The sequence below is a fragment of the Perissodus microlepis genome, chromosome 23 (assembly GCF_051167445.1).
Source record: "Perissodus microlepis isolate ML-2025 ecotype Zambia chromosome 23, ASM5116744v1, whole genome shotgun sequence".
NCBI lineage: Eukaryota > Metazoa > Chordata > Actinopteri > Cichliformes > Cichlidae > Perissodus > Perissodus microlepis.
This window is the reverse complement of record NC_140482.1, coordinates 1,813,183-1,837,610: the sequence shown is the minus strand read 5'-3', so window position 1 is coordinate 1,837,610 and position 24,428 is coordinate 1,813,183. Positions and strand designations below refer to the sequence as shown.

Below are 24,428 nucleotides of genomic sequence, written 5' to 3'. Positions count from 1 at the left end.
GGATTGGAGCCAGCCTTTTTTAAATTCTTTTTGAAATCAAAAGCTTAATGGCAAGACTGTAAGGAATGTATTAATCAGTTTAATTGTGAATGACAAGTTGTTGTGTAACATTATAAGGAAAAGGGGAACGGTAACAACAAGGCTGGATTAGTAAAGCAATGTTTCAAAAACAAGGATCAGCCTAGTACACACCCACCTTGTGTTCTTCTACTCGGCGCTTGATGTCCTCCAGGTCAGGTCCCAGTGCCTGAGCCCCCATCTTCTTAATACGTGCTTCTGTCACATCCAACCAGTCTGTGAGTTGCTGCAGCTGCTCATGCTGCAAGTCCATCAGGACTTCATGGAGTCTGGGAGTGAGATGCAATTCAGTAATGTCTTATTTTGAAACCACAACAGTCTGGTATTTATATAGCTATTTTCTAGTCTTACTTGTTACCAAGTGTTCATCTATCTCACTTCCACACAGCCACTTTGAAATAATCAGTTAAGCTAACATACATGTCTTTGGGCTAAGGAGGTGTGGCGTGGTGGCAGTGTTAACCTGACAGTGCTAAACTAACACTGATGGATCATGCTACCGTGCTATCTACAGAGACAAGGGTTTAAACCTCAGGCACTAGCGATTAGAGCTGATTTACTTGACTGACACTTAGTATCTTGTCTTAGTGGTATGGTGTTAGTGGGATGACATTAGTTGTTAGATGTGTTATTAAAACATTTTTAAAACAGGACATGCTTTAGGAAAGTGAAGAGCGGTAAAGCAGTCTTTTTGAGAACTGTATTAGGTCAAATTACATACACTTATCATGGGCATGAATGTCATGGAAATTTATGTTTGGAGGCGTAAAGGTGAAGCTTTCCACTAGGGTTGGTTTGCTGCAAGAGTTTAGTGGAACAATGCAGAGAGTGGATGGAACAAGGACTTTCTCCAACTTCACCCAAAATCAAATGGACTTCTTTCTACTTTCTTCTATCAAAGAGCTTTCTATCTAACATTCACACTTCAATGGATGTATTTGAGAGCAACTTGTGCTTAGTATCTTGCTTAAGGATATTTGGCAAGCAGACTGGGAGAGCCAGGAATTGAACCACCAACCTTCCAATTAGTAGGTGACCTGCTCTACTTCAAGAGCTTATTAACATTACTGGGTGTTCCAACAGGACGATGATCCCAAATACACACCAGAATTGGTTTTGAAAAGGAAGCTTCTGGAATGTTCTTCTCAAAGCCCTGACCTAACCTAACCCTACTGAAAAGATTTAAAGAAACTAACCAGTTTAAATTAAATCTATTTTTAAGAAGTGTCCACAAATATACAGACACAATTATGCCAGAAGCCTCTTGATGACGACCATTAAGTGCACCTTGCTAAGGGATGTTTGACCAAATATTAGTGGCAGTCTATGCATATATTTGAACCTGCATATCTAATTTTAACCCTGTGTGGATTAGAGAAAATAAAGATAAATAAAGAAAACTTGTGCACCCAACTCTTGTTTTTTTAAAAGCGATAAAATATGTACGCATTACAATCATTCCACCCTGGAAAACACAGCTGAACAAAATCAAAGAAATTACATTGGGGATTGACATTCGTGTCCATGATGAGTGTAAAGTTCTGATCACAACTGTATATCACGCCTTATAATACTGGTGGTGCTGAAAAGGTTTTTACAGTCTTCGAGCGGCTTTCAGCAAAGATGCAAGATTTTGAGAAGTGAATAGAATTTCATAAAGTCACAATCAATGTTAAACTGTATTGGTGATTATCAAAGCTCTCACTGATGCGATCTCTGATAAAAGACACCAATTGTACTAATTGTACTGACGCTTGTTTAATTAATTCCATTTTAATGTATGTACCTGCTCTGTCGCTCCATGCTAGCGACTCTCAGGTGCTCCCACCGGGAGTTGAGAAGGTTCATTTGCTCTCTGACTTCAGAATCCTCCTCTTCACTCAGGTTTCCTTCCCCCAGCAGGGCAGCACCGGCCCGGAGGACTCGTCCTACACTGCTCTGGTGTGTTGTCAGCTCCACCATATACCCCTGTTATTAAAGAAACAGATGGAAGAATTGCACATGCATATTCACAGTAATTCAACAATTTTTTTGCCTAAGTAATCCTACGAAGGTGAGGGGGTACCTCATATCACTATGGCACCTACTGCTTCATCTATTTTTATTGAACACTTAACTGCAATGTGATCCTTCCAGGATATCAGAAGGCAGAATGGTCAGAGTAAATCTAATTCTGAGTGCATCAAAGTCCTAGAAGCTCCCATTCAGTACAGTTAATGCATCACTTACAGTTAAAGCTAAAAACAGCTGCACATTGCAAACAGCTACCACAGGAGACCAGCTATTTCCATACCAGATATAAAATGCTTACAAACAACAGATTTAAAAAAAATTCCATGCATAAAGTTTTATTACAGTAAGATATCCATATCTCACAGATTTAACTGACTTAACTGCAACTGTTTATTCTGACTGTGACTTAAACCCCTTTCATATTTCTGCTCTTTTATCACATTTCACAGGCAAAATGTGACGTTGATACTGCAGATTTTTAAAGTTCCCCTTCACATCTTAAATTGTGAAACTGTAAAATGATTTTTTTAGCTATTGGATATTCTATGGATTGATGACATCGCAAAATATAGAGGATGAGTGATAATCAATACATTTTCAGCTGCTGCTGACACAAATATGAGAATCCTTTAAAAGAAAAAAGTTTTCTAATCCTGTGCACACGGAATAATAGCTCAGTGTTATTTGGGCATTTCACCTATAATTATACAGTTCCAAAGATTCAGCTGTACGCAAATGTGTGAAAACATAAAATCCATTTAGAAACGTAAGACAGTACAAACATTTTATTACCAGCTGTACTTTAGTTTGTCTAGTGTCCTAAACTATATAAACTATTCTAGGGTGACCAACCGTCCTCTTTTTTGCACTTGTTGATTTGTAAATGCCCCTATGACATGTTTTCTATTTCACCATTCATTAACAGCACAGAGAAGGTGTTGTTTAAATATGTTAAAGTTTTCTTTAAACAAACAGTATTATTAAAGTTCTTCATGACCGGGCCACTTGTCCTATTTTTTGGTCACCCTAAACTATTCTGACAAAAGAATTTAAAATTCTATTAACTCTAAAAAATTCACTGTTTTGCTGCGGGAATCCTGAAAATAAGTGTTGAATCTTAAAAAAATAATAAAATACATTTATAAAGACATTTAATTTAAAAACCACAATCCAGTAGGATTTCACTAGTCCAACTCCTACCTCGTGTGTGTGAAACTGCTCCTTAACCTCCTCCACATGGTTGGAGATAGGAGCCTGGCCCTGGAGACCATCTTCAGCGGACAGAAGCCATGTCAAGACCTTAAAAGTTACATTTAATTAACATAACAATAGCGTACTTAAAGAATAAGTGACATTCTTTTTTTTTCTAAAATAAAGTTTTTTTCTTCTTGTTTATCTTTCATTTTCTCCCTCTAGGGGTTGCTATATCAGATCATCTGTTTCCATCTCACACAGCTGCTAACATCTTCTTCCATCACACCAACCCTCTGCATTTACTCTTTCACTACATGCATGAACTTTCTCTCGGGTCTTCCTCTTTTCCTCCTGCCCCGAAAAACCATTTTTAAACATCATTTGTCCGATCTATCTATCTGCACTATTGGGTTGAAATCAGAACTCTGTACATGCCGGTAAAGTTCTTCTACACTCACTGGCACATGTCTTTATGGACCTTGCTTTGTGCACTGGTGAGCAGTCAGACAAGTACCGTTCTCCTGGCAACCACCAAACCTCATCTGTCTCATTGCAATACAGAGAAGTAGGATTTGTCACTCCAGAAAACACTTGGTACTGGTCTGTATTTGTATAGCGCTTTACTTGGTCCTAAGGACCCCAAAGCGCTTTACACTATACACAATCATCCATTCACACACTGGTGATGGCAAGCTACAGTGTAGCCACAGCCGCCCTGGGGCGCACTGACAGACCACCACCAGTAGGCAACGGGTGAAGTGTCTTGCCCAAAGACACAAATACCGAGACTGTCAGAGCCGGGGCTCGAACCGGCAACCTTCCGATTACAAGACAAACACCCAACTCTTGAGCCACGATTGCCCTTTTCCACTGTCCAGTGGCAGCGTGCTTTATACTACTATACATCTGACACTTTGCATTGGGCTTGGTGATATAATGCTTGAATACAGCTCCGTAAAGATCTCTACGCACTATTCTTTAGCTAATCTGAAAGCCACATGAAGTATGGAGATCTGTAGCAATCAACTCTGCAGAAAGTTGGCGACCTCTCTGGACTATGTACCTCGCGTCCACTGGAAAATTTAGTAGAGAACAGGTGGCATCCTATCATGGTACCGCAATGAAAGTCACTGATTTCCTGAAAGCGACTCATTCTTCCACAAATGTTTGTAGAAACAGTCTGCATTTAAAATGCACTGCCCGGCGACAGTGTGCCATCGAACAAACCACACATTTCTTATACAAGGATCACTGGGAGTTGTCGCATGCAGGAAGGTGGTGACTCACACACAGACACACCCACGCACACACAATATTTGCTTCTGTACATTAAATGTTTTATCAAGTAGATATGAGTCCTTTATCATCACCACATTGTCTTACCTCCTCCAGTGCAGCCTGGTAGCTTTCCAGGCTGGTGGTTCCTGCAGGCAGAGGACTGAGACGCTGCTGCAGCTCCTCTTGGCTGGGATCCAGCAACTAAACAAGGCAGCAACAGGTTAGAGATAACAGGCAGAGACAGAGTCCGATGGTGGAGATGACGTGAGGAGAAACAGAAGAATGGAGGGCACCAGGGTTAAGAAGTCGAGGGGAAAAGAGGACAGACAGAGATGATAAAACAAGCAGTATGTCAAAAATCAGGAGGGGTGAGCAGGGAGGGATCGGGACGAGTAGAAAATATTAAAGGCAACATGTGAAAGAAATGTGGGAAACAGAGGTGATAAAGAGAGATAAGGAGAAGCCTCTGAGTGTCAGATATTAATGATGATGATGATGATGATGACAAGCAGTTTTAAACTTTCTCCAAACTTAACTCGTCCTCTTTCTCTCCGGGTCTCTCTCACACTTTCACTCGTCCTCTCTCTCCCCTTATCTCTCTTTGTGTGCTCACTTCTGATCTAGACACCAACAACTTCTCTCTTTTTATCTCATCTCAGTGCTGTTTCTCTCACTTCATTCTTCTCTCTGGTAATAAGGTCATAAGATGATTCAATAACTGCCAACCACAGTCAATGCTGCCGTCTCTTAATGTCTATTTTGTTCAGATCTGTGTGACGGTAGACACATAAATGTTTAGCCTATCTAACGTAAACAAATAAAAGGAGTGTAGGGTAAAAGTGTAAGGGTATACTACGGAAGACGAATCCTGAGAAAAAAGTCAGAATTCTTCTGCCCACTTTCTTTTTTCTAGTGGGCCTAATCCTCTTCTGTAGTAAACCCTACACAATCTCGTTTCTGACTTTTTTATTTTCTATTATTAACTAATTGATAAATTTCTTATATTGCTTGATCCTACCTGTAATAGTTATACACTGTTTGCCCTAGTTTTATTTATTTATTTATTTTAAATTATCGTTGCTTTAGCTGTTTTTACTTTTTTGTGTTCTGTAACATACTTTGGAACTATGTTTAGAAACGGTTTCATATTTTAAGTTTTACATTTATTATTAGTTCATCCTCAAAAACAACAAAAGGTGGTGAAAAATAGAAAAAAGAAAAAAGATCAAATACTCAAGAGAACACAGTTGGGTTAAAGATTGAACTGCCAAAATCAGTATGAAATGTTTTGTAGCTTTGTTTTTCTTCTTCTCAAGATGCAAAAACGTCAGTAGAAAAATTGCGTCTTCTGTTGTCTATAAAATTATAGTTGTTGAAAGCTTGAACAGCCTCTTGATGTCACCTCACAATAAATATGCTTGTAGGTTCACCTACTAGATGTAAAGCTCATGTGACAATTGATTTATTTTCACACAAGATCAAAACAATAGGAAGAGGAAGCTTCTATTTCTGTGTTCAGTCGTGGGTTTGATACGGTTTAGCTGACTCTGTCTAATGTTCCGTTCAAAAAAGCTGCATCAGCAAAGTCTCTGAATTGTTGTAACAACCAAAGATAAACACGAAACTCTATATAACAACGAACCAGCCTTTTTTATTTTTATACTTGTACGCCAAAAAACATGATTTCATTCTACTTGTGCACTTATGGGCCTTTAGTTCTTACACTACAGCACTTGATTTCTGCCAAGAAGAGAAGCAGCATGTCTCACTTAATCAAATATCTCCCCTTGACTTTCCAAATATTATTGAATAGAACAGTTTAAGTAGGTATGTCAGCATGACACATCCAAAAATCCCAGATGCTTCAGAGGAGGTACCAAACCGGTCCTACAGGTAGGGCTCTGTGCTGCCCATTCATTGCAGGCTCTTCTATCTACCTCACAACCTAACATTAGCCACAGTTACCATTACCATTTACAGTCACAGTTACCATTGTTTACACCCCCCACCCGCCCCACCCTATGCTAACGTTACCTTAGCACTCAAGTGCCTTCAACTTATTATCAGTAAACGGCAGAGAGAGCACCCAGAGGTCATCTATACTGTTGCTGGGGACTTTAATAAGGCATGTTTGAAACTGAGGTGTCTTACCAGGGGGATAGGACACTGGTCCATGTGTACAGTAACATCGAGCAGGCCTACAAAGCAACACACCTCCCCGACCCAGGACAATCTGACCACCTCTCTCTGCTTCTCGTCCACCCCCTGTCCCTGAGGCTGAGGGACAGTTCTCTGTACAGCACTGCCTGAGCCAACCTGAGGAGGGGCATCAAACAAGCTAAGGAGGCCTACAGCAGGTGGGTAGAGGGCCTCCTCACCTACAACAACCCCCACCAGGTGTCCAAAAAGGCCAATCCTCCAACCCCCAACAGCAGCATCAAAGTAGCAGAGCTCAACACTTTGTTTGCTCGGTTTGAGACCACCCCTGCCTTATACGATGGAGACGAGAGACAGCGTACAGGGCGGAGGTAGAGAATTTGTCCTGCTGGTGCTCAGAAAATAACCTGAAGCTGAACATCCTTAAAACAAAAGAACTCATAACCGACTTCAGGAGGCACAGACAGGTCCGTTCCCCTCTGATTATAAATGCAGAGCGGGTGGAATCTGTCTCCACCTTCAGTTTCTGGGCACCAAACACCTCTGCTGATCTCACCTGGACCCACAACACCAACACCCAGGTAAAGAACGCCCAGCAGCGACTGCACGTCCTCCATGTCCTGAGGAAAAATAACCTGGACTAGAATGGGCCATCACAGGTGACCCCTTGCACCCCACCACCCGTTTGACCCACTGCCCTGTGGTCAGCGCCTCAGGTGAATCAGGTCCCACACCTCCAGACTCTCAACCAGCTTCTTCTTCTTGGCCATTCACACTGTTAACAAACGATCCACCACACCAGACCCCTGCTCACCCACCTCACCACTCTAAGCCATGGTCTGAGTAACCCCCATCACTCTGGCCGCCCACACATGGACTCCATTCAAACCTAATCCTTTTTCTTTGCACTACTTCTAAGAACTTTACAACTTGTTCTCTATTGTGCGCCTTTCTCTTGTTTCGTATATATTCCTCTTGACTGCCAACATTTTCAAAGTTAAGTAAAGTCAACCGCTGTTCATCTACAGCACGCTGCCAAAGAACTGCGAGCTGTATCACTACTGATTTAAAGTGAAGACACAAACACACAGTTAGTATAGCTTATGACTTGATTTATAAATGATTGAAATTAACACTGATTAGAAAAGTCAATGCATTTCAAATCATGATTTGCATTGAAAACGTGATGATGTAAACACACCGCAAAACTGTACACTTCAAGTTTTTCTTCGGGTTAAAATTTCAAAACTAAAATTCACATGTTTAATGCATTTTTAAAACATCACAAAAACAAACAGCATTTTTAAGAAAGGGACACATTCTGGGGAGCAGACAGAACAAAAACCACACATGCAGAGACAGATGGGGAACTGGCATCAAGTGTTAGTGTGAGACACGGACCTGATCAGTAAAACGCCTCCTCTTTTGCTCGGGCGACTGGACATATGCAGCCTGGGTGTAGGCATAGCTTTTATAGCGAGGCTGAGGGGAGGGGCTCTGCACTCGCCCCTGAGCCACATTCACTGTAATCTGAGAGAGGACAGACAGAAAGGAAACGACAGAGGCAAGAGAGGAAGAGAGAAAGAGGCAAAAGAATGCAAAAAGGAAAGCGAAAGATCCAAAAGCTAAATTAAATAATTGCTTTACCAAGTTAGTGAAAATGTGCAGCCCTGAAAGAAGTATTCACATTCAGCCACTATTGAATGTTATTAGCACATTAAATAGCTATTAACTGTTGTTATTACTACTGTAATTGTGCTTCAGACTGGGCAAAATCCCACAGGCGAGCTCTGTAAAGTAACCAAGTTATAAGGTAACTCTTGCTTGTCATTTGAATAAATGGATGTCGATTCTGTAATGTTTAAGCACCATGGGAAAACCGCTGTTATTAACTCCTACCATACATAAAACTGAATTTAATTAATCAGGCTATTATCACTCTACAGCATGTAATAGACCTGGAGGTTCACTACAGATTACTGTGTTAGTGTCGTGTTTTTCTTTCCCCGGGTGTAAAAACAAAGATTTTGTCACACAAGCCACGAGCTTTCCCTGAAACTAACAAAGCCCAAATAGCAGTTTTAAAAAAACATCAATAAATAACAGTCAACAAACAATCTTCATGGTGTCCAGCAATGACTTGTGCCACCTTGCGCCTCGCATAGCTTTGCTTTGCACACTAGCATATGGGAGTAATAATAACTCATTCAGCGCTGAATTCAAAATCTCACAGAAAAATCAAGGCACAACAAAAAACAGTCCAGTGTAGCCTGCCTGGGACAGGATTACCGGAGTGGATCGGGCTGTGGCCATAGTTCCAGGTTCTACCAATCCCTGGGTTCCTGAATCTGGCTTGTGGTACGTGGAACTTTGCCTCCTGGTGGGGAAGGAGTCAGAGCTGGTGTGTGAGGTTGGGAGATATGGACTAAATATAATCAGGCTCACCTCAACATGAAGCTCAGGCTCTGGAAACAATTTCCTGTGAAGAGGGCTTGAACTCTCTTCCACTCTGGACTTGCTATAGGTGAGAGATGGCCATAACGAACACCATGTTCAAGAATTAGGGTCTTTATCACTGCACATGGCACCAGGAGACCCTAGGTCACAATCCATGATTGATTTTGTAATCATATCATCAGATCTGCAGTCAAACGTCTTGGAGGAGCTGATCTGTCAACTGATCACCATCTTCTGCTTAGTTGGATTAGGTGGCAGGGGAAGATGCTGGACAGACCTGGCATACCCAAACATATAGTGAGGTTACGTTGGGAATATCTACCAGAGCCCCAGCCCGTGAGAACTTCATTTCCCACCTCAGCAGAGCTTTGATTGAATTCCAAGGATTTTGGTGAGACCCTGAAACAAGACTTTCAGTTGACCTCAAAGCAAGCTCAGACAACGGAAGAGGGGGAAGACGGTGCTCTGCTGTTTTCAGTGTAGCACAGCCTGTGGATGGAGTCAAGTGGCAGAAGGAATAACTTGAGTGTCTCCCCAATCCTGTAATGGGAGCAGAGGCTGAAGATGGGAGATTTCCTTCCAACTTACGAAAAAGTGCTTGCTTATAGGGGGTCATATGATTGTTGGGGTTTTCTCTGTTGTTCTTGTATTATTGTAGGGTCTTTATCTTACAATATAAAGCGCCTTCAGGCAACTATTGTTGTGATTTGGCACTATATAAATAAAACTGAACTAAACTGAATTGAATTGAATTTGACTCGGGTGCTTTCTGGATGCATCCTAAGTTAGGTGTTTCAGGCATGTTTTATTGGGAGGACTCGTTGGAGAGATCATATGTAACTCGGTGTTCCGCCAGATGAGACGAAAGAGGTGGCTGGGCCGAGCGAAGTCTTTGCTCAGACTCCTGCACCCACAACCCTAACCCAGATAAGCAGTAGAAAATGGATGAATGGATGAATAATATAATGAATAATAATAATACGATGGTGCTTTTTCACTAAAAGCTATTGCTAACTTTGTAAAACAAACTATTTTAAGTGATTTTATTTTTAAGGCACTTTGTCAGTAATCACTTTGCCAGAGAACTGTTTGTGGATTTTCCCAGAAATAACTGTTTTTTGTAATCGGCTGTTTCAGACAGTACAACTAAAAAGAGGCGTGGCCTAAGCAAAGGGCTGGTTTATGGTAATCAAAACTGCTTATAGTTCCTCTCAACATGTTTACTGTCCAGGGACATGGTTGTCATGCTGTTGATCAATTTTGTGTGAAAAAAAATAGTCATACAACCTATAAAAATAGAGTAATGTAACTAGAGCTTTTCTCACCTTAGTACAGCTGGCCAATCATAATGTGAAGTGCCAACATTAGATCATGATTTATAGAAAGATGCTGAAATATTCCCGTGTCTTATATTAGTAACCTGTATGGGGAGATTTTAACAGAATTTATGTAATTTGCATAGAAGGCAGATAAGGATCATGAAGTGCAGATATTATTCACATACAGTGGAGGGAATTATTATTTGACTTATCTGCTCCACTGCAGATTGTGGTAGTTCCATTTTAATAGAGAGAGAGAGAGAATTAAATGAAAGTTATACACTGATTTGCACGTCACTGAGTGACAGTAGTATTTGTATAAGTATTTGATCCTTCAACAAGATATGATTTAGTACTCAATGGAGAAACCCTGGTCACCAGGTTTGCACACATCTAAAGAAGGATTTCTTTAAATTCTTTAGGTCTTTTTTTGGCTGCTGCTTGACAACTCAAAGCTTCAGCTTCCTCCAGAGATTTTCTATGAGGTCTAAAGACTGGCTTAGACTACTTAATGACCTTGATGTGCATCTTCTTTTGCCTTGGTAGTGTGTTTTGGGTCACTGTGATGCTGGTTCTTGTCTCCAATTTCACACTGCATGGCTCAGTCCATTGGCCCCTTAATGCAGTGAAGTCGCCCTTAGCAGAGAAACAGCTCCAAACAGTCACGCATCAGGTCATACAGCATTTCTCTTCCATCAAACACAACAGGTCAGGTTGATGCCAAAGAGCTTGATTTTGGACTATAGCACTTTCTGCCACGCTTTCTCTGAATCGATTAAATGCACACTGGCAAACATAAGATGGGCCTGTACATGTTCCCTGTTGAGCAGTGGGACCCGTGTTCCCAGCTGCCTTTAGATCATTAACAAACTCCTCCCATAATGGGCTGATCCATCACCTTTCTCATGCTCATCCTCACCCCATGAGGCATCATGGAGCTCCAATCACTCATAGATACTTTACATAGAAATTATGACTATTTCCCCCTCACAATGTCTATATTTTGTTGCACGATTGGGTTCAGCAATCATCAAGGAAAGAAAGAAAATCTTTTTTAATCATTTTCCTGTTTCAGATAAAAGAATACGGACATATCTCAATTAACGGACACAGGCATTAGATAAATAGTATAACAGTATAACAATTATAAGTTACTTGAATTTTTAAAATCACAAATATGTATTTCAAACAATATTTGACCATTTGAAAATGTTTCATTATCTATTTCTAGTTTTTGCTTTTTCATCTTCATCATCTGCCTCCTCCAGCACTACTCTCACCTTCTCATCTCCAGCTCATCCTCTTCCTCCTCAACTTAAGCCTTCCTCCTGAACTGCAGTTAGGGTTAGGGAACACTCATAATTTGAAACAGTGTCAGTGCTTATTTTTAATAAACAGTGAGATATTAATATGACCAGCAGTTATTCCAGGAAGATCCTTCCATTATTGTAGGGTCTACCTTACAATATAAAGCGCCTTGAAGCCACTGTTGATTTGGCGCTGTATAAATAAAACTGAAGTGAACTGAACTGAATTGCAATATGCATGCAATAGGATTCCGCTGAGCTTAATGTAGCCTGAAACATCAGAGCCAGCAGATCTTGTTTCTGACTGATATTTATTTTTCTTTCTTCAAAGATTCCGTCTTAATTTAGAGTTTCGTTTTCATTCAGGTAACAACTGAAAGAATGAAATATATTTTGGGTGATGCTGTGACCACATCCTCCAGCATGGACAGCAGTTCCCAGGAATTACACAGAACAAGCAGGAGGAAATTAGTGAGCAAAAGAACATCTGCTTGCCATGCTGCCTCTGAGACTGCAATCTAGATATCCATCTATCCATTTTATTCCAGTTATCCTATTCAGTAGGATGGGAGTGCTAGAGCTCATTCCTGCTTCACAGGACGAGAGGCAGGATACATCCTGGACAGGTTGCTAATCTGTCATAGGGCACACAGGGAGACGAGCAACCATTTACTCTCACATTCACACCTATGGTCAACTTAAGGTGAACAAACACAAGGTGAATATGGAAACGCCACACAGAATGGCCTCAGAGTGGATTTGAAGCCAGGACCTTCTTCTTGTGAAAAGACAGTGCTAGCCATTGTACCACCATGCCTCCAATATACATACGCAACAATGAAATGAACTGACCTCCCAGCCCACTGTTCATTCAGTGGGCTGGTTTCACTCATTGTGCAAATGTACTGTTTATAAGGCCGGCGAAACCTGCAGTCAGCTGAGACTGAAGAAGTCACTTGCATGAGTGACGAAACGTTTCTCCCACTGAAAACATCCAGATGAACAGAATCAACCTTTCGGGATCAAATAATCTATATTTAATCTAGAAGTAATTAAAAAAGGAGAAGAAAAGTGAGGTATATATACATTTATGATGTTTTTAAGAGAGATCTGCTGAGAGACCTGAGTGCTCGTAAAAATGTAAGAGCACATTTACATATTTTGAGCATACATGATGTGTACTTATAATGTAAACCGTAAATTTCACACTTCATGAATCTACAAGAACACAAATTAATGCACAACAAATTATGCATTAATTTTCCATTTTTATTAATTACATATTTAATCAATTATCTAATTGATTAACAATACACTTAAATAATGAGTTATTTCAAAATGATAGATAATGAAGTAGCATAATTTTTAATGAATTATCTTTCTAGTTTCTAGTATTTAAGTAATATTTATTACTATTATTTATTAAGTTTATAAACTTAAAGTTTATTTAAGTTTTGCAAGTTTGGTTATTCACCCTCAATGTTTCACACTGCGTCATTTCCTGTTTACTTTTGTGTGTGTCATTGCTGCAACAGGAGTAGCAGTGCTAACAGGTTAAACATAGATCTGACTTTCAGAGTTATCCAAACTTCTTTGTTTAATTCTGCACTTATTACATTACATTCTCATACAGTGCTGATTAAAAGCTATTCAGACAACACTGAAGGATCTCAGTTTCTTCATCTCCTTCAGTTCCAGTATAAACAAATGGTTCTGTTGTGGATTTTACAAGCCCACTTTGAGAAGGTGGGATGGCCATGTTAATATTTAGAAGTATATTTTGTACCTGGGTTTAAGAATTCTGTTTCAGAGCTGATAATATAGGCTGCAAATATAACCACACTCATTCAGCTGTATAATGTGCAGTACTGCAGAGTATGGATAATGTGACAACAACATAGCAATGAACAGCACAGGTGAAAAAGTAGCTTTGAACACCAAGTAAGCATACACAGCTGAGTATCTGCACAACTTCCAGAAATCATAAAACCTCAACACCATCACAGCATCAAGCCGGGAACAGCTGCCATAATATATTCATTGCCACTCTTGGAATTAAATTCCTTATATATAAAGTCCGCAACCCGCCTGTGTAGCGCTTAAGAGGCACATAGACAAAGAAGTCATCACACATGCATGCTGCAGCAGATCCACTCTCTTGCGAGTAATTATTCTCGAAGCTTAAGGATCTTTAGATGGTAAATGGCCTGTATTTGTATAGCGATTTACTCAGTCCCTAAGGACCCCAAAGCGCTTTACACTACATTCAGTCATTCACCCATTCACACACTGGCAATGGCAAGCTAGATTGTAGCCACAGCTGCCCTGGGGCGCACTGACAGAGGCGAGGCTGCCGGACGCTGGCGCCACCGGGGCCTCTGACCACCACCAGTAGGCAGACATGGGGTTAGTATCTTGCCCAAGGATATTTGGTATGCAGCCAGGAGGCAGCCTGGGATCGAACCACCGACCTTCTGATTAGTGGCTGACCTGCTCTGCCACCTGAGCTACAGCCACCCCAAAAAGACGGCGACTGGACTGTTTTTCTGAAGATGTTTCATTTCTTATGCAAGAGGCTTCTTCAGTTTAGTTGCCTTGGATAGATTAAGGTTTACTATTATGTGTACATTTTACTGTGCGCACTTCCTTCAATTCAAGTCGTGCTCTTTTCAAGCTCCTTAGACTGCCATAAACTAGATGAATGAAAACCTACATACATATTCTCAAAGATTAATTCTACTCAAACCGACTGACTTTTGACACGTTTGACACTTTCGAGGTATAACTACCAAGTTACACCAGAGTAGCAACATATGCACTGCTTAAACCATATTGAATTTAATTTTGTTGAATTTGATTTAATTATCAATAAATAATTGCTGCCCTGCGACAGACTGGCGACCTGTCCAGGGTGTACCCCGCCTCTCGCCCTATGACAGCTGGGATAGGCTCCAGCTCCCCCCGCGACCCTGAAAAGGATAAGCGGAAGCGAAGGGATGGATGGAATGGATGGATATCAATAAATTAAAAATGTATTGTTTGCTGTGTAGCAGTGGAAATACTGTCACTGGATTACGTTAATGCTGAAGAAATCTTTTAAGACAAGTCCTGAAGCCTCTGCACTGCTGTCACATTAGTCTGCTATTAGTCAGGCATAACATTATGACCACTGACAGCTGAAGTGAATAACACCGATTATCTCTTCATCATGGCACCTGTTAGGGGTGGGATATATTAAGGAGCAAGTAAATTTTATTCTCAAAGCTGATGTATTAGACCCAGGAAAAATGGGCTACTGTAAGGATTTGAGTAAGTTTGACAGAGGCCAAATTGTGACAGCTAGATGACAATGGTGCGTTGGTCACTATCAAATGTGGTTTGCAGAAGGAACAGTGGTGAACCAGTGATAGTATGATGGGATGCCAAAGCTCAAGCAAAGGCTGACCCTCATCTTCAAAGACAGTGTGATGCTTTGGGTAATGCTCTCCTGGGAAACCTTGGGTCCTGCCATCCATATACATGTTACTTTAACGTGTACCATCTGCCTAAGCTTTGTTACACACTTTCATGGAAACTGAACTACCTGAGGGTTGTGCGTCTTTCAGCAATAATGTTTCCTGCCACAAAGCAAAAAGGGTTCACGAATAGTTTGAGGAGCACAAGAAGTTTGAGTTGTTGACTTGGCCTCCAGATTCTGCAGATCTCAATACAAATGAGCATCTGTGGGATGTGCAGGGATGGAGGCCTCTGCTCGCAACTGCTCCTGTTATTTCTAATAGGTATATAGCTTTTGCGACTCAAACAAATCAAAACACAAATTACTGATATGGTGAAAATCCCAACTATGACTTGACCTTGAGGTTATCGAACATTTTAGTAGCTGCACCTATGTTATTAATTTGAAAATCCTCGGTGACTTCCTTCTTGAGTTATAACATTCACAAGATTTTCAGAAGATTTCAGCGTGACAACTACACCTTGTCAGCCTCTTAAAGTTGAGGGGTAAAAAGGTAGCATACCTAGCACCCAGCAGCTACAGGACAGTGTGTCATATACTTATGATTTGCACAAAATATTAGCAACAACCTTAACTGTTTTATCAGACGCTAGTTTAGATCAGACAAATGAGCAATGTCGTGTTGCTCATTTTCACATTTTGTACAAAGCATATCCCATCCTCCTCTCCTGTACCTTTCACATACTGCCTATTCTAAGTAGGGTTGGGCATATGTAAACATTTTCCAGTCGGCAATCGTCAGTCCAACAATCGTCGATAGGCGATATATTCGCGCATGCGCAGACTTTTTGATGGGCGGGGCAATGTAATCATACACGGACTGATTTGCGCGTTTACAAAACAGAAGAAGTCCAAACATGGACGAACTAGTTTCCAAAAACAAAAAACAAAACGCTGTCAGCATTAACGCGGCTTAAACGCGGTCATCACGATACCAACAGTATGTTACATGCAGCACACGTCAGGGGTAAGACTCTAGATAAATGCTTTGGCTCTGTACCAGATGCATTTATAGCCCTCCCCCTCTCAGACCATCACACCATCCTGCTGGCCCCTGCTTACACCCCAGTCATCAAGAGGATTAAAAAGGTCACCAAAAACATCAAGCAGTGGACAGAGGAAAGTATCCTCACCCTACAAGGATGCTTCGAAGCCACTGACTGGGACAGCCTTCTTTCTACCTCTGATGACATCGGCGAACAAGTCAACACAGTCAAAAACAGTCTCCATCTACCCCAACAACAAACCCTGCATCACCAAGGAACTCAAGGAAATCCTTAATAAAAAAAAGAGGATTTTCTTCTCTGGCTCTTCACTGGATAAAAAGGAGGTCAACAGGGAGGTCAAGAGGGCCATAAAAACTGCTAAACTGGAGTATAAAAACACAGTTGAAAAAAAATCCACCACAGGGGACCTCCACTCAGCCTGGCAGGGCCTCAAAACCATGGCCTCTGTGAATACTGCGGTCACCACCCCCAGAACCATCCAGGTGGAGGGCAGCGACCCCGCCTCCCTCCCTGACGACCTCAACGCTTTCTACACCAGGTTTGAGACGGACAACATGGCCCAGCTTGAGGAGTCCAGATCCTCACTCAAACCTGGCAGCTCTACACTCACCTTCAGGACTGAAGACGTGGTGAGAGCCCTCAGGAGGACCAGGGAGAGGAGCTCACCCGGTGCTGACAACATCAGCAGTCGAGTTGTGAGGCACTGTGCAGGGCACCTAGGAAGTGTGTTCTGGACTCTATTTCAACACTTAACTGACAGTCACACCATCCCCCAGCTGTGGAAACACTCCACAGTCATCCTTATCCCCAAAAGAAACAACCCAAAGTCTCTGAAAGATCTTCGTCCTGTGGCCCTCACCTCCCTGGTGATGAAGGCCATGGAGAAGATCATAAAACAGCACATTGTAAGAGCAACTGACCCCCTGATGGACCCACTCCAGTTTGCTTACCGTGCACGCAGAGCCGTCGATGATGCAAAAATCTTCATCTTGGACTCCATCCACAAACATCTGGAGCTCCCTGACTCTGCCAGACTTCTGTTTGCTGATTTCTCATCAGCGTTCAACACTCTGCAGCCTCATATCCTGGCCACTAAACTTTCCATCCGATTTAAAGTTAAAGATAAATAAAGTCTTTCTGATTCTGATTACAATTTTTAACGCTTTCAACCCATCTGGAGTGCAGAAGGAACAAAATTTGGACAATCTGACGAAATGCGTTGGCAGAGACATTTCAGGGATTGTGACTCAGTCTGCGCTCTAGATGGGTTAATTGTTAATCGCGTTAGTCATGATGACGGCGCGTTAACGCTGACAGCACTAAAAAAATATAAAGTCGGGAATTTGGGATTTCTTTGGCTTTAAACCAGATGAAAGAGGTAAACCTAAGGATGTAACCAAAGCGGTGTGCCACTTGTGCAGATGTATAGTGTGAGCAAAGTACTCAAACACACCTAACTTGCAAGAGCATGTACGTGTCAACCATCCGGCTGAGTATGCTAGGCTATCAGCAGCTCCTGCAGCTCCATCAACAAGCATTTGGGCGCACTCTGAGGAGGGGGCATTTGCTCGCAGATGAAAGCGGCTGCTGTTAAAACAGCGCTACTATTATTTTTTTCTGTTGACCGCTTCTATTAGCTCCATCATTAATCACAAACTTACTCATGGCCAAATAAATAAATAAATCGCCCTTGTAAAAACTACCGACGATAGGCTGAGCTAGTCCATATTCCATTCTAAGACTTAAAACAGCATTTATTTTCCTGCCACGCTGTGACCTGTCCATCATCACCACAGTGAAATCTGGACCCCTCTTCCTCTGGGGTCTTCCCTCCAAACTGTCAAAAGTCAGTTAATTCTAGCCAGTAGAATGAAGCTTTGTGCACAGAGGTACCAGCATCATGCACTCACAAAGCAGACACTCTCGTGTGCATGATGGCCTTTTTGGGCATAGCTGCTGAGTTCCACATGCGTGGTTTCAGAGCATTCTCATTCCCAACACGTAACATGCCAACGATTTGCCACGTCCCGAGGCGTCTCATAGTAACACAAAAGGTAACCTTCCGCGTCCCTATGATACGTTCCGGATTTTGGATGATGCTCCCGGTGGTAACAGCTGTGTTTTCCAGCTCTAACCCTAACCTTAACCACAACCTTAACTGTATCAGATAGTGCTTTCCAAAGCGAATCATGATGAGAAAGTAAAATAAGTTTACAACAGTTCTCATGTTTCCAAAGGCGTAACATACTGACGATTTGTCACATAGTGTCGGTATGTTACGTTTTGGGATGAGAACGTGTCTGTGGTTTAGTTAGTCTCACAAGTGTTTGTGCTTAATTGTTTAACCTGCTCAGAGAAGCGCTGCTTGGTCTGGATCTGATAGTGTTCCTCTGTTGTCACACGGGTGATATTGGCTGTGGCTGCCTGAGGTAACGTCTCCACCTCTTGGATGGCTTCCATAGAAACACTTTGCGGAAGTACCCGGAAGAGTGACGTCACATACATGATGATACTCTTCTTGTCAGGGTGAGCCACTGCCACATCTGAAAAGAGTGAGAAGAGTGAAGTTTATCCTAAATTTCACGAGCCACTTGTGATAAATGTCACCTAATATGACAATAGAGCAAATGTTTCTGGAAATTTAAAGTTCTTCAAGACCTAAAGTTGTCTGACGAGTGTGATATGTCAAAACTATAGATATAAAATAAACTATATTCACGTGTGTTAAAATACGACTGTATTAGATAATTATTTTGGCACAGAAGGAATCTTCACTGGAAGATGAGCCTGGTATCAAAACTACAGATCAAAAGAAAGATCCTTCAGTGAGTTCACCAACTACCTGTCCACTGTTCTGACACTCCTGTCACCATAATGTTTTCATTAGCGATAAACATTGGTGTCCCGTTTTTTGGTGATCCCTTATGTTAGGACTGAGACACATACTTTAAAAACATTGTGTCTGTGTGGCATTCAAACCCTCACACATGCTGTGATTCAGAAATAGCCGTCCCATGAAGCAGCTTTAAGGTGAACTGTAAGCTTACATTTGAGTCACTGGAAATAGAGAACTGTTAAAAGAAATGCTTGTCAAAAAATTGTAAACTACCAACAAAATATTTTGTTCAATTCAGATTAAAGCTAAGAACCAGCTGTTTAAATCATATTCACTATGTAGTATAATAGCAAGTTAAATAAGCAATAGGTTACTGCACTCAGAAAGTCTTCATCTAAAAACATCACTTTTTGGCATCTAAGGAGCTTGGAAAGAAAAGCGTCTGGACTTCTTTAAGTTTCCTTGAAGATGTTTCACCTCTCATCCGAGAAGCTTCTTGGTGGAGAATCCCACATTTAAGCCCCATGGGAGTGTCCCCAAAGGGGGCCAAGGACCCCCTATTGATCCTCTACCTAATCACACGAGCCAAGGTGTGAAAATGGGTGTGGGTCACAATCAGCCAGAGTTTCGGGTGAGCTCATTGTGAAACCTGGCCCCACCCTATCATGTGATTTACTGAAGTCAGATGGCCCAGGATGTGAGTGGGCATTAAGGCATCTGGGAAGGATCTCAAAACTGGATTATAGATGGCAGACAGTTGGTGTGGTAAGCCCCGCCCTCTGTTCAAAGATGGTCGCTCACAGTGGATATAGATGCTTCTTTCACTCCTCTTTCAAACCAGATGCTTTTCTTTCCAAGCTCTTCAGACTACGATGGCCTGGATGACTGAGGTCATAAGTGATGTTTAAGTGATGTTTAGCTCAAAGGCTAAACAGGCATCGACATGCCACAAAGCTAAGTCCAGTAACCCAGGCTATGTCAAATGAAAACGCATTCTTTTCTCTCCCGTCTACACTGAGACAGCGTTTTTGCTCATGGAAAACGCAGCGTTTTCAAAACGCTCTCGAAAACGCATACATTTCAAAACGGTGCTCACAGTGTGGGCAGCAAAAACACAGACTTTCGGCCATTTTCAAATCTATCTGGGCTAGTGTGGATGTAGCCCCAGGTTCAACTACTACCCAGGGGCCATTGCTACATCTTTTCATTCTCTCTTCTTGCTTTCGCGTCTCATTTTCACTGCACTAGCTAATAAAGATGCCCCCCGCCCCCCAAAAATTAACAACAAAAAACAAACAAATAAACAAAAAAATAATTAAAAGAGAGCAATTGCTGTGGGGCAAATGAGTGAACCCCATATAAGATACAAAGATGGCACAGTAGTAGGAGAGGAGCAAGAAAAAAGAAAGACGGGTGAAGATGGAGTGCTAATGAACTGATTGCTGTGGTGATGTTAATAGAATGATGTGTGGAGTGCAGTTAGCTCACAGCTAAGAATAATGAACAGGACCAAGAGGAAATAGTCTGTGCGGCAAGCTTGCCAGGAATGATGTGTGTCATTGCAATTTGTGAGAGAAATAAAGTTAGAGTATGAGTCATACATTTGGCTGTGGAATACTGATTTATCACAGAGAAATCTGATGGTGTTATTGTTTCTCTGAGAAGAATAAACAGTTCCATAAATAATACCACCATCTGCAAGTGTGTGTATACATCCCTCAGTGGTTTAGACTCTGTAAGTCCATTCTGTGATCTCCACTTTAATCATTTTACCACGGCTCTGCTACATATGTATGCATTGTTATGAGGTATTGTGGGAGTTTGTGTCAGTGTATACTGTACTTTTCAGGTGTGTATAAGCATAACGTATGTGTGTCTCTATGCCTTGAAGTAATTAAATCTGTCTCAGTAAACTCGCATTATGAAACTGTCATTAGTGTGTATTTAAACAATTCCTCAATTTATTCCTGAAAAAATATTTGATGAAATATTTTCAGAGACTAATATTTATTCCTAACAAATCCTTTCATTTAGTTCGGGACTTTGCTGAGTCCTGAATTAAATGTTCAGAAAAAATCTGAAAACAGTTTGTGGGAACTACATCTAACCAGTATTCCACAGTTTGCTAGTGTTTTTTGGAAAATATGGCTTCCAAGAGATAAAGTTTCCGACCTGAGCTGCACTGCTGCAGCTGGATGTGTGCTTTAATGGCCAGCTGAAGAAGAGAACAAAGACAACAGTGCAAAACAAATGAAAAGAAAGAGGAATTAGAGAGAAACACTGGTGAGAGAAATACACAAAAGACAAGACAAACAGTGGGAAGAGAAAAAGGAAAAAAAGTACTAATGAAATCAAGAACAGGATTATATGCAGGATAAACTCCCTATGAAGGTCTTTATCATATAAATACAGCTCTCAAAATTATCAGCAACGTATAAACTACAGTGATTAAAGTTGAATTATTTTAGTGCGATTTAAAATCACAACAGTGTGCTTTATATGCACAACAAGGAAGTTCAAGGACTTTTGAAACTCCTTTGAGTAAATATTAAACCAAAGAAAACATTTTCTATGATACTGACAAGAAACCTTTTCAGTGCCAATAAAAGCTAGTCTAGTTTTAAGGGCACACATCACATACTCTGTAGTAGTGTTCATAATGTGCCTCTTGATCACCACTGAGTGAGGTGACTGTTGACACCTCAGAAGCTGGTAGCATACTCCTCAAAAACTTGCAATTTAGTTTATTCTACTGAAACTGTACATTAAATGGACTGTCTAAGGACTGGAAGTCCACTCACTTTTCTTTTGCCTTGTTCAAGAGTTATCGCATCTACAAGATTTTCACAAATTTGACCTCTGAACTCTGACCTTGAGGCCGAGGTCACTGTGCTTCAAACTCATCCAAGAGTCTTCGTAGATGCACATATGGTATCAATATGAAAATACTCCTTCTGGAGTTATCACATTCACACGATTTTCATGAAAACTTGATCTCTGAGCTTGAGCTTGAGGTCACTGAGATTCAAACTCAGATTTTTAGTAGATACACCTATGGTATCAATTTGAAGCTCCTACAACCAATGTTCCTTCTAAGCTGCGCGTGCGCAATTGCGCACTGCTGGCACGTCTCTGCACACAGAAAATCTGCGTTGCACACGAAAAAAAAATCTAACCTGAATTGAAATTAAAATGAAAACTTTAACAATTCTGTTCTGCAGTGTTAGTCAGTGACTGGCTGCTCCCGTATGGGGTTAGAACGATGCCACCTTATCCCATAGTCCAGTCAATATCGCATTCGTATATACGCAGCTAATCAACGTGGTTGACAGGCTATGACGGCGTCCTTATGTGCGACACCGGTGTTTTAGCAAAGCGGCTGATGTGGAGTGAAGCCACGTTAATGACAACGTGTACAACCATTGGAGATGTGAGCAGGACAGACGGAACAACTGACGGACAAAGTGTGGACTTTATAGCAGTTTTTAAATTGTGTTGATCGGCCGCGTAAAACCAGAGTTATGATAAAAAATATCTGCAATGTTTGGTTTTCTTCCTGAATACTGTCGTTGTTCATATTTACTGCAGGAAGAAACGGTAAAAACTGTGTTTTATAAGGAAAACGCTCGAAAGCCTGTGAGCAAAGACAAAAACAAAAACCCCCCAGCCTTTCCTATTGGTGGAAAAATGTACCATGTGGACCAATCAAAAAATGATATGACAACATGGCATTTAGTTGTTTAGGGAGGGGGAAGTTTTAGGAGTGACGGCGTGTTTGAGATGTGAGAGATTTGCGACGTTTAGCACAAACCTTGTGTAGTTAGTGTGTAGTTAGTGTGTAGTGTAGTCAATAGTTTTGTTGTGTGTGTCAGAACAATGAGGCGACTGCTGAATGTTACAGGTGTTACAGCAGTGATACATCTGCTGCTGTCAGGCCTGCAGGTATCAGGCTGTTGTTCTCCTTCATCTCATAGTGGACAGAAATTATTTTTTGGAGCGGCACAAATAATTTGTGTGGCATCAGATTTGATGCAGAACAGCTGATTGTTCTGTAAATAGTTTGAAATGTTTGTTTAAAAAAACGCCTTGGCTGCATTTTTAGGTAAACAGCTGCAAAAGACTTTGTTATTTTGCATAAGTCAGTAACTTTTTTGAAGAAGTAACTATATAATTAATTGCCCAACATTAGTCATTATTTACTGTATTTGCAGACAGAGTTACAGACTCTCGCAGACCACAGACTCATAATACAAGTCAGAGCTTTATATATATATATATATATATATATATATATATATATATAAAAAAGAAAGTTGTGTTTTCAAAATTGGAGTTGAAGTTATTTTTACTTCCAGTAGTGTTAACATACTACAGGTCATGAACAAGATTTTTTTTGATTTTCATTGTAAGTGGGCTAAAGCACTTAATTAAAAGTAAATGTAATCGTAATCGTAATTTACATTTATGTAATACATAAATGTAAATGCTGTAATTTGATTATTTTAATAAGCTCAGGGATTTTGTGTGCTCGCTCAGACACATGAAAAATTAGAGGGAACATTGCTTACAACGCCTCATTCTTAAGTTATCACAAACTTGGGTGTTTACTCCGCCAACCTCCGGAGAGGGAGATAAGATAAGATAAGATAAGATAAGATAACCTTTATTAGTCCCACACGTGGGAAATTTGTTTTGTTTTGAGATATTAAAACCCCAACAACCTTTTACAGTAAAAAGCTGTTGATTATATTTACTAAGTCTATTCATCCATCCATCCATCCCCAGGTTTACCCTGGGGCCTCCTCCAGATAAAACATGTCAGGAAAACCTCACCCAGGAGGCATTCTTGTCAGATGCCTGAATCACTATGATGATGTGGAGGTACCCTACCCTTTGGAGAAAGCTCATCTCCAAAGCTTGTATCCACAATCTCCTTCTTTCAGTGATTATCAAAGTTTGTGATCATAGGTGAGAGTAGGGGTAAATGGGCAGCTTTGCTTTTCTCACCTATTACTCACTGGACCAGTGCAGCAACTGCTTCACTGCAGCTACAACCCCAATTCGTCTGTCAGTCTACCTTATCCTCCTTCCCTCACTCATAAACAAGACCCCAAGATACTTCAGCTCCTCAATTTGGGGCTTGGACCCGGAGTGGGCACCTTTTCTGCCTGAGGACCACGGCTTCAGACACGTCGCTTCACACCCAGCTATATACCACATTATCCAAAAAAACCAAAAACCAAACAGAGATGAGATTCTGATTAT

At 41.1% G+C, this 24,428-nt stretch overlaps 1 protein-coding gene across 4 annotated transcripts in view; it reads right to left on the bottom strand.

The window, feature by feature from the left end:
• Positions 1-24,428, bottom strand: part of dmd (dystrophin) — a 284,621-nt gene that overhangs the window by 159,466 nt on the left and 100,727 nt on the right. For all 4 annotated transcript variants that reach the window (XM_084922101.1, XM_084922102.1, XM_084922099.1 and 1 more), the window contains 6 exons: positions 18,674-18,870; positions 8,122-8,250; positions 4,669-4,764; positions 3,292-3,390; positions 1,865-2,046; positions 197-347 (listed from right to left, as the gene is read on the bottom strand). In XM_084922101.1, the coding sequence (XP_084778227.1) occupies positions 197-347; positions 1,865-2,046; positions 3,292-3,390; positions 4,669-4,764; positions 8,122-8,250; positions 18,674-18,870 (854 nt within the window). The remainder of the gene's footprint in view (positions 1-196; positions 348-1,864; positions 2,047-3,291; positions 3,391-4,668; positions 4,765-8,121; positions 8,251-18,673; positions 18,871-24,428) is intronic.